This window comes from Choloepus didactylus, chromosome 10, assembly GCF_015220235.1.
Source record: "Choloepus didactylus isolate mChoDid1 chromosome 10, mChoDid1.pri, whole genome shotgun sequence".
In the NCBI taxonomy this organism is placed as follows: Eukaryota; Metazoa; Chordata; class Mammalia; order Pilosa; family Megalonychidae; genus Choloepus; species Choloepus didactylus.
The window spans coordinates 68,280,762-68,291,843 of record NC_051316.1 but is presented as its reverse complement, the minus strand read 5'-3'; the positions used below and the strand labels follow the sequence as shown (position 1 = coordinate 68,291,843).

At 41.8% G+C, this 11,082-nt stretch overlaps 1 protein-coding gene across 2 annotated transcripts in view; it reads right to left on the bottom strand.

Moving 5' to 3' along the window:
* Window positions 1-1,984: 1,984 nt before the first annotated feature.
* The window catches only part of ACER2 (alkaline ceramidase 2), a 46,193-nt gene continuing 37,095 nt past the window's right edge, over window positions 1,985-11,082 (bottom strand). For both annotated transcript variants that reach the window (XM_037797426.1, XM_037797425.1), the window contains one exon: window positions 1,985-6,381. In XM_037797426.1, coding sequence (XP_037653354.1) covers window positions 6,195-6,381 — 187 coding nt within the window. In that variant the 3' untranslated portion in view covers window positions 1,985-6,194. The remainder of the gene's footprint in view (window positions 6,382-11,082) is intronic.

Below are 11,082 nucleotides of genomic sequence, written 5' to 3'. Positions count from 1 at the left end.
ACTTCCCCTTGGTCAGCCCCCCTCTCTCCCCTGCCTGCCCCTCCAGTACTACTGATTTGTCTATTACTGGGATTCCAGCAGTCGGTCTCCTCCCCCATCCCACACAAGCTCATCACATGCTGATCACAATAACCTTTGCAGGTAGCACATAATACAAAGCAGGCACCAAAGCGGGCATTTGCCAAATGTTGATTTAAACTGGATTCAGTATCAAAGAGATTTGGGTCATTATGGTTTTGGTTTGTGTAAACTGAGCTATTGATCCCAAAAGTTAAATTTTTAACTACAGTGAGTTAAAAACTTCCTTTAGATCACATCCATGTTAAGTTGTTTTAACACACAGGAAAAGTTTTTGCTTTGCTGTGTTTGGCAGATTTTTAAAATCCTAATAAGATTTAACACCTAGGAGGTGAAGAATGAGTTGCTGGGAGAAAGGGAGAGAGGAAAAGGAAGGCAGAGAGGTGCTTTCAAAAGTCCAGGAAAATATGCTCGGTCAAGAAAGAGGTCCATTTGTAGAAGGTTTGAGAGTTATAGTGAGTTCTAGCAGGATTTGGAATTGGCAGGGGCTTCACTTGTGCCAGTTAGCAATACCCAAAAGAGTCACAAGGTGGCGATGTTACTCCAGTAGTCTCTTCCACATTCCTGGGCCAAGCTGCCCCCCTTGCCGCCGTGGTTCTCTTTGTTCACAGGCATCCTTCTCTAGTGAACATATTATCAATGCCACTGTTATTTTCCCTCACTTCATGCTCCAGGCCTTCTCTTCTTTCAGCCACTTTCCCATACCAGGCCTAATATAAAATTAAACTCTACTGATTCTATTTTTGTTACATTTAAAAAATTTTAAGATCTCTGCTCTCAACTGTAAAAGCAGCTGAATCAAATGTTTCGTTTTAATGAGAAACATAAAATAAAGAAACAAAAACTCACGTGACATTGGTCTCTTCCCTTCTGTGAGTTAATCCCCGCCCCCGAGAGAAGACCTCCTGGGGAAACCGGGTGCCACTGGCCTGGATGGTCACAGCCTCTCCCAGAGACCCCGAAGGACAAAAACTCAAAACACCGTATTTTTAAAAATCATCTTTTTATTATGGAAAATTTCAACAATACAAAAGAAGAACTCTATGACAAACTCAAATACCCTCTTAATAAGTGAGACTCTAAACAGGAAAGAAGCTGTGAGGAAGATGCGAGTGCCCACCTCACCCCATAATATAAAGCCTGAAAAGAGAAGGGAGGGGTGGGGACCCTGCGGTGGTCCCTGAGGGCACTCAGGGAGGGGGCTGTGGAGATTGCACCCACCCCTGGCCAGACTGGGGGAAAGAGGGCTCCTGCAGGATGGAGTGGGCAGTGCCAAGCTGTGAGGGAGAAGAAAAGCAAAGGGTGGTGTCCTGGGCGCGACATGCCCTCCCACCCCCATGCCCCCCACCACAGCGGGGCGGGACCTCCTCAGCCACTGTCCCTGACTGCATCCAAAAGCTCCCAACTGGGGTAACCAATTTCAGCACCAGAAAGGATTAAGTCTCTGTCACGCAAGGGTTCTTTACCTGAGTGGGTTTCTAGGGACATCTGAACTCCCAGAAAATTATACATACTGACATTTTTCTAGGAAGAAGGTGCACTTTTTGCATCAAATTCTCAAAGGGCTCTGTGACCGCCACGTGCCCCCACCCCCACACCAAAAAAAAGTCTAAAAGAATCACTGTAACCACACTGATAAGGTTGTTTTCCTCATCTCTGAAGGTTATTTATTCTTTTAAGCTTGACTTCCTGTGAATCCTTTAATAAAGGATAATTTCACAGGAAAGGAAGAAAAATAAATACGTAGATGCAGAATTTTCCTACTAAAGTTATGTACTATTTTGAAATATCACATGATCTTCCTTCCAGTGATTGGATAAAATCCATCACAAATGATCTATTCTATTTGAGATTTCATATCCAAATGACATAATTATAGAAATTTTAATAAAAACAAAACTGTATGTACTTTATATTAAAAATATTTAATGTATTAATTCACAGCTCTGAGAAGAAACAAACAATTAACTTCATTAATTTTAAGCATGTTTAATAACACTGATACCTAAATCCCTTAACTAATTAATTTGGGCAAATGTGCTTTGTTCTATAATCCATTAAATGCATTTTCACTGTGGGTGCTTCAGAAATAAACATACACAGAAAATGCCACTTATAGCTTTAATATCAAACACAGCTGTCATAGTTCACTAAAAGGGCATAAAGTGCACAGGCTCCATTTCAAAAGGCCTAAAGTCACCCCCCAAGCAACGGAGATTGTTACCACAGCCAATGAGCTTGCCACTCCTCATACAACACTCCCTTGTAAATAAAACAGGGAATAAAGCCAAAAATACTGTATTTGCTCTGATTACATATTGTGGTTACAAAGTAGTCTTAAATCTGGTTCAACATTTAGGAAAAGATATAATTCAAACAATTAGTCCCTTAGAGTAAGGGTGATTTTGTAAAAAATCTATAGGAGAATGACATCTATAAAATCCATTGAGAATCCCAACCTGGCCAAGACCTCTCTTTGATCAGCTGGACTGACAGCACCCAGGCCAAGCCCTGACCCAAAGGTTCCAAATTTATTTCAGGGAAAAGCAGCCATGAGAGGGGCTCTGGCCGGACAAGCCTCGGCAGCCCTCACCCATGTCCACAATCAGTTCCACACTAGTCCCGGGGATAAAGAGCCAGGGAAGGCTCAGATTCCAGCCCCAGAGCCTCCAACACTGCATTTAAGCTCATGTAAGTAAAAGAACTGGAGAGAGAAGTTACTACATGCCTGAGAGATCCAGTGAACTGAGCAGTGAGTTTTTTATAAAGCCTGCATTTGTCGACCTTCAAGCTCTGTCCCCCAGTAGAACATCTTCAATCCACAATTAATGTCTTAGGTTCTCTTCAGAGGCACAGGCACAGAGTTCCTCAAAAAGTTAGCCAGTTAACAAACGGATTAAGATAACTCATCAACACACTCCCAAATATGTTCATCAACATGCTTGTTTTATAATAACATAATCATAAAGGTGAGAAAAGGCTTCCCTTCCTAAAAATCAACTATAAATCAAACACTGTAAAACAAGAATCACTGACTTAAATTATCACTTGATAACATTAATGTCTTTTATATCCTAAATCCAGTTCCTGCCAGGAATCAAGCTTCTATACATTCTAACCAGAACAAAAATCTGATACTTGTTCAGAGTAATCGCCATGACCTAACCCTTAAATTTTCCACTTGCCTGCATTATTGAAAATAAGATTCCCAATTGCATGTCGCTTAAAGAAATAAGCCACTCATTTTTTTATCTGAAAATATTAAATCCTATAGAGTCACATATTTACAGCTATTTTCTATGTCTCGTAAATCCAGCTGAAGGAGGCTATCAAAAAGAATTCAGTTCATTCTTTCTTACAGCCCATTCCTGTTAGGCTCAAACAGAAAGACTCAGTAGAGTAAGTCTCAGATTCCAGTGATTAGCACTCAAGTGTATAACTAACTCTAGTGAATTCCAAAACCTGCTCTTTATAAAAAACACACGACTGGCATTTACATTCCAGCCAAGCTGCAGTATAAATTGTCATCTCTAAAAGATACCTATTTACAACAATATTTTTAAAAAAAGAAAGACACAAAGGTAATATACCAAAATATTAACAGTGGCTGTGCTTGGGCAATAGAAATACAGGTTACATTTTTCCTTTTTCAACTTCTATAGTTTCCCATTTTTCTTCAAAGAGCATATTTATAAAATATGAATGATGCCATAAATACAACTTTAAAAAGGTGAGTATATTCCTACTCTCTTGATTTACCATCCCAAACTGACAAGCTATAGTGAGTTCTGTTTGAAAGTAATGTTTGGTCCTCCTCAAATACACCTATTCCACCCTTCATCTCATCGGAACCAATCTCTAGAAGGGCATTCTGTTTAGCATATCAAGAGCATTCTTTTTGCATCTTAAACTAGTCATTTGTCTTGGGAAAGAGGGGTGAAAATAGCCCTGTATGTCAGGGTTCTCACTTCCAGACCTATTCAAATATACCCAAAGGTCAAATTTTATCCCTATTCCAGGTCCCTTCTGAAGGCAAGGTCAATGCTTTGGGGCCAGAGGTGGGGGGAGGGGGGTTACCAGGACCTCCAGGGAACAAGTCCCTTCACCCTTAATGGGAGAAATAGCCCTTCTTTCCTATATGCTCTTTCTCCATATCTATGTTTCTGCATTAAGACAGCTGGACTAAAATATACCAACCCTCCCACTCTGGAGCATTTTTATTCTGCGGAAGAGATGGGACCAGAATCCCTGCCTAGTAAGGTCAACCTGTAGTAAGAGCCATCTGACGTTTCTCTTTAAAAAACTCTAGACTGGAAATCCAAAGGACTTTTGGACTCAAAGCAGTTTCCAAATTCCGTTCCACAACCTCCTAGATCTCACAGAGGTGCATCAGAGTTCCCACAAGCATTTAATTCAAAGATCATTTTCAAAACCTATTTTTTACTATAATACAATACACTCATTCAATACCGGATGTTTCAACCTTAGAAATCACCAGCTAATCTGCATTTTCACCTCCTTATATATTATTTAGTAAACGCTATCAATTTAACCTTAAAGTAGATTTAAGCTAATAAAATACAACCTATTTCACATATTGGGTTTCCATGATTACCATAAGCAGGGTTCTGCTGCTAAAAGAATTTGAAAACCAACAGAAGTAGAGTCGAGTCATTAATTTTTAAACTCTAAATTCAGTTCCTTATTGGGCTTTTTGCCTTGGATGCTGTGCAAATTCTAACCAGTGTAAGATTCCTATACATGCCAAAAACCTGCTACTGACCAACTCTTAGACACTTAGGACAGGACACAACTTCTGTCCACACAGGAAGGACATGTCTGTCCTGTTATCTCCCTATACTGACTGTTAAAAAGCAGGAGATGCCTGAGTTAAAATGAGTTTCCCTGAGGTCGATACTTCCCACCTTACAACTTGCACAGTTTTGGAATCTTTGAGCAAGCCCAGCAAAGAGATTTGTTGTAGCCAGTGTTACTTTAAGTTAGAAAAACCCAGAAGGCAACCAACTTGCCCTACTGCACAAACCCCTTCAGCCCGTCAGCATGCAGTTAGTGCCAGCACTGAGAAAAGGGAGCATCAAAAGCTGTGAGAGATGACAGGAAGCACCTGTGAGAATGTGGAGTGTAATTCCCACACTGAAATTTCAGAAAGAAGAGGCAAGATTCCGGAAGGTAATTCCAGAAAAGTGTAATACACAGGAGGCTTCAAATGAGCGAGAATCTGAAAAAATTTCATGTTTGCTCCAAATTCTGAACCAGAATCCCCACCACGATTGTAATGAGCCCTCTGGAAATCTTAGAGGTCCAGGAGTGAGCAGGGTGGGGCACGTGTGGAACACAGTTCACACTACATTCCTCTGTGTGTATTACACCACAGAGATGGGGGGAGAGGTGCTTAAACAATGTCAACATTTAAAAAGTGTGCTCATCTTCAAGACTGGCTTAAAGTGGAGTATAGTTTTTGGCATCGAGGGTTTTTCTCATTAGCTTTACCCTCATCTGAAGTCAAGACTCCATCTCTCAGCAGAGGTAGCAGGATTCACAAATGGATGTAAAACCTGGGTTAGTTGAGAGTTGCAGGTGAGAAACTAGCCTCCTTAGCCATAAGCCCTGTGTATGGATTGTTTGGTTTCATGTAAGGACAGTTTCTGGCATCTTCCACCAGACAGTCAGAGGGTCTCATCTGCCGGAGGGTCTGCCTGTTAATGGTAGTGTCCAAACCAAGTACCTGGGAATGGCAGGGTCTGGAATGAGCAAACTGTCTCCAGGAAGAAAGACCCTGTGCAGAACTAGGTCACTCAGAGGAGCTGCTCAGCCATCACCACAAAGGACACAGCACAACAAGCCACTGCACCTGAAAGTGACACCGCGTGCCCCCACACCCTCTGCTTTCCATCTTTGGGGGTGGCAAAGATACTCGTGGCTCCCGATGCACAGTGGATCCTAGTGGACCATAGACATATCAGTTAGAGCCCGTGGGAGTCAGAGTTTAGAATGGCAACCCCCCCACTCTGTGAATACCCCTGGCTGTCCTTGCTAGTGAATGAAGCCCAGAGAATGAGGGAAAATAAGCAGAGAACACAGCCACCTTCCTGCCATCACGTGATCTTGACCGATGACTTCTTGCTGGCACAAAGGAGGGACACATAAGGGACGCCGATGAAGGCCCACTTCTCGCTGGGCCAGAACTTGATGACAGGGCCTTGCTCGGGGATCTCTGAGGCAGCGTCAAAGTAGGCAAAGCACACGCAACCCAGGTAGGCAGCCAGGCAGATGAGGATGTGCCTGCAGAAACAGACGAGAGGTGAGAACCTGACACACGCGAGGCCCCCACTGGTCGAGGTCTTGTACCTGGCCGAGGTCTTGTATGCTCCTCTCTCTGGGCTCACCTGCCCTTACTGGCTGTAATTACAGTCCAAGGGATCTCTTATAATTAGGAAGGGACAGTTTGAACAACAATCTCCAGAATGGCAGGAAGAGGATAAATCTTGATCAATTCAAGACCAGTCTTAGAATGTTCCAGAAAAATCAGATTTGATAACGGGAAGAAACATGCAAATGCCTTTGGGGCTCTACCAAGAAGTCTGAGGCCCAAGGACTTTAAACAGTGGCTGCAAGAGAATGGAAATAATTGCTCACATGTGGTTAGAGTCCACCTTCTTGCTTTAACAATTGGTTGTAGATATTCTATGCCCTCATTGGGCACAATTTTATATACTGATTAAACTGCTTTTATAGTTTAGTAAGGGAATTCTTTTTCTAATTTATCCTTATTGTGCATGTAAAAAATTGTGATATTAATCTTTATCAAGAAAAATACCACCTAAAAGCAGGTAATACTTCTTTATACCCTATATCAAAGCTTAGTTCCAGATAAATTAAAGATGTAAAATGTACTTTTAAAACACATTCAAAGAAAATGTTTTTATAATCTTTAGTGGGGAAGGCCTTTCTTAGACTGATACAAGGTCCAGAAACCATAAAGGAAAAGACCAGTAGATGTGACAACCCGAAAGTTTTAACACCTGTATGGCACAAAGATACTGACATGCCTAAGAGGTAAATGGAAATGTGGGAGAAAATATTGGTACCATGCGGGACACTGATTACGTGCTTCGACTTGGCGGGCCTGGGCCAGGGGATCGGCCACCCCTGGGGAGGGTAGTGGGTACGGGTGAACAGCGCCCTTCACAGCCCCCCGGGCCTGGGAAAGTGAGGCCGGAGGCAGGCCCCATTTCCTCACCCAAAATACCACTGTTAGGGGAGGCTTGCCGGAGGGAACCGCCTTTTCCCCACCCCCTTATCTTGCCCGGACACTCCCCGTTGCCAGTGCAACTCCCATCACCACCAGTGCGCATACATTGTTGCCAGACACCGTTGCCAGAGCAACTCCCGCCCCTTTTCAAACAACCTCCGTGCTCTCTTAGAACTAATCCTAACCTCCGCACCCTCTCAGAACCAATCCTAGCCTTTATCCCCTCAGCATTGACTTGTAACAACCCCCGCCCTCTATGCCAGCCTATATAACCTGTGCTCACCCCTAATAAACTCTCTTGGCTTCTTCACCCTCAAAGAACTGTGTCCTGCCTGTTCCTTCTCGCCGCCCTCCACACCTTGCACGCCTCCGCCGGGGACCGGGCCCAGTCCCCCGCCTCGCTCTCGCCTCCGGGAAAGAGCCCCCGCCGCCGGTACCCTCCGAGCAACGCCGAGAGCCGAGGGTTCAGCAACCGGCCGCCCCCCCCCAGACAAATCAACTGCGACCGCAGTACCATATGACAAAAGTTAAAATTTCCACATTACAAAGAGCTCTAAAAAATTTAATCCTTTCATATGATGTCTGGGATTGCTTTTAAGTAATCAGGGCGGTGGAGGGGGTAGTAGGGAAGGAGGGTATGAAACCAGGTTGGCAACTGGAAGCTGGGGGCTGCCTACGTGGCAGCTCAGTGCATTATTCTCTGTACTTCTGAAAATATTTCAAATTTGCATACTAATAACTGGCCCATAGTTCAGTACACAGTAATGACTGTCTACATGTGACAGGTACTAGCAGGTACTAGGTGTCAAATATACTTTTTTTTTAAAGTAGAAACACTCAATAAAGAAGAGGATAAAGAAAATTAAAAGTCACATTTGAAAAGAAACACACATAACAAATTTACCTTTGAAAAGATGCTCAATCACAATGTTAACCAGAAAAAAAAAGACATGAAAATTAAAGCAATATAATTTTTTTCTATCAGGCTAACAAAGATTTAAAAGAGTTAATAATATCCAGCATATGTGTAAGTGTGGGTAAAAGGCATTAAGCAAAAGTGTAAACTGGTATAATCTTTCTGGATTTGGCAATACATATTACAATTTAATCTAAGGAAATATTCAGGCATGTGAATAAATGTGGGTGTTCATTAGAGATTGTTTGTAAAAGTGAAAAATTAGAAATAATCTAAATATTCACTAAAAGAGAGGCTGGCAAAATGAATGCTAAAGCATCCAAATGATGACGTATTATTATGCAGACATCAAAAATGATGAAGAAAATATTGGTCTTGCATTGGTAAGGAAAGCTGTCCATGATCTAGCGTTTAGTTAAAAAAAAAAATCAGTTTGCATCATATACAGTATGAAGCTATTTTGTTTTTTTAAAAAAAAAGTGAGAAAGATACATACATATATGTAAGTCTGGAAGGATATACCTCAGACTGTTAACAACTGTTCTCTCTTCAGGGGATGGCATTATGAGGACCTCTCTCTTCTGTATTTCTATCTTGTTTAAAAATATTATTTTAAAAATACGTCATTTTCTGTGTTTTAAAACTTCAACTTCTGTGTGGGACCAAGGGAAGAGATGTTTATTTGGTGCAGGATATATATCTTCTACAGCACACTAAGCAATTTAACTTGTATAGTCAGTTTATTCAAATATCAAAATTATATGGAACTTTGAATAGCAAGTGAGACCTGGTAGGTTTGTACAGGTTAGTGTAAAATAGCGATACATCCTGAAGTAATTTGGGCAGGGAATAAAAATATATTTGCTGGGCCCCCCTGAGGAGCTGGGGGAGAAGGCGGAAATGTTGGACATCCCCACCAGCACTGAGGACCGACAATCTGGTATGCTGAGCCCTTGATCTTGGGGCCTGCTCTTATGAGGCTTGTTATTGCAAAGGAGAGGCTAAGCCTACTCATAATTATGCCTAAGAGTCTCCCCCAGAGAACCTCTTTGTTGCTCAGATGTGGCCTCTCTTTCTAACTAACTCAACTCGGCAGGTGAACTCCCTGACCTCCCCCCTACATGGGACCTGACTCCCAGGGGTGTAAATCTCCCTGCCAACAGAGGATGTGACTCCCGGGAATGAATCTGGACCCAACATCATGGGATTGAGAACATCTTCTCGACCAAAAGGGGGAAGTGAAATGAAACAAAGTTTCAGTGGCTGAGAGATTTCAAATGGAATCGAGAGGTCACTCTGGAGGTTATTCTTATGCACTATATAGATATCCCTTTTTAGGTTTTAGTGTATTGGAATAGCTAGAAGGAAATACTCGAAACTGTCGAACTGCAACCCAGTAGCCTTGATTCTTGAAGACGACTGTGTAACTATGTAGCTTACATGGGGTGACAGTGTGATTGTGAAAACCTTGTGACTCATACTCCCTTTATCCAGTATATAGATGAATGAGTAGAAAAATGGGTACAAAAACTAAATGAAAAATAGGGTGGGATTGGGGGGTGGAATGATTTGGGTGTTCTTTTTTACTTTATTTTTTATTCTTTTTGGTTTAGGAAAATGTTCAAAAATTGATTGCGGTGATGAATGCACAACTATGTGATTGTACTGTGAACAGTTGATTGTACACCATGGATGACTGTATGGTATGTGAATATATCTCAATAAAACTGAATTTTAAAAAATGTCATTTTATAAGAGAAAGAAAAGATGGGGCAACTTTGAAAAACAAAGCAGAAAGTATACCAAATTTATAAACAAATTTAGTTTGAGTCCAAGATAATGATATAGCCTAATTTTTGTATTTTATATAAATCACTAGTGTAATAAGGGAACTTCCTGAGTTGATAGAAAGGTACTATATTGTAGTTGAGGCAGTATTTACACAGGTGTACATTTATCAAATGTACACTTAAAATGTGTACATTTGTTACCTGTAAATTATACCTCAACAATTTTATAAAGTCTATATAAATTCACTAGTGCGGATTGAACCTAAGAACCGTCAGGCAATGGATCTCAAGATTAGAGACCCAAACTTGTGCTGTTTTATTTTGTTTTGTTGTTTGCAAACAGTTCTGAAGTCCCCAAGCCTTAAGTTTAGAGTTAGTTGGGTCTCATGGTAGATATATACAAGCTCGTATGTACAAAGGAATTTAAATGACATCCTTCAAACCATATGTTTTTAGGCCCTTTCAGGTAGAAGTCAAGCTGCATCTTAATTTAGATTTAACAAATTTTTTTCCCACTCTTTACCACCAGAATTCCTCCCCGGATGCTCCCACTCTACAAGTGACATTATAGAGCAGATTTCTCCTGGGCCTTGTTATCCTTTGCAATCAGAGCTTAGAGAACAGAGAAGGAAAGGGTGCTCTGGGTTTGCAGCTGAAGCAGTTCCTAAGGAAGAAAGCTGCTCCTGTTTTCCCAGTTTTCTGAGTGCAGGATTCTGCATACAGTTTTGTCACCTGCTTGTTTTTGTTTTGTTTTGTTTTGAACTTAGTGTACCCTGAATATTCCAAAAGGATAGATGCTCCAAACCCCTTTATTGAACTTCTAGGTATATAACCAGGTGCATGATACCTTACTTCTCTGGGCTTCCACCTGTGAAATGAGTGGGTGAGCCTTGTCCCTACATGACCTACTGTAAGGCCCGTGCTTCCACCTATCCCACAGGCCCAGAGGCACAGTTCCCATTCAGGGCAGTCCCTGTCCCAAGCCTTCCCTACCTCCCCTCACCTTAGAGATTGGGCTGTAGCTG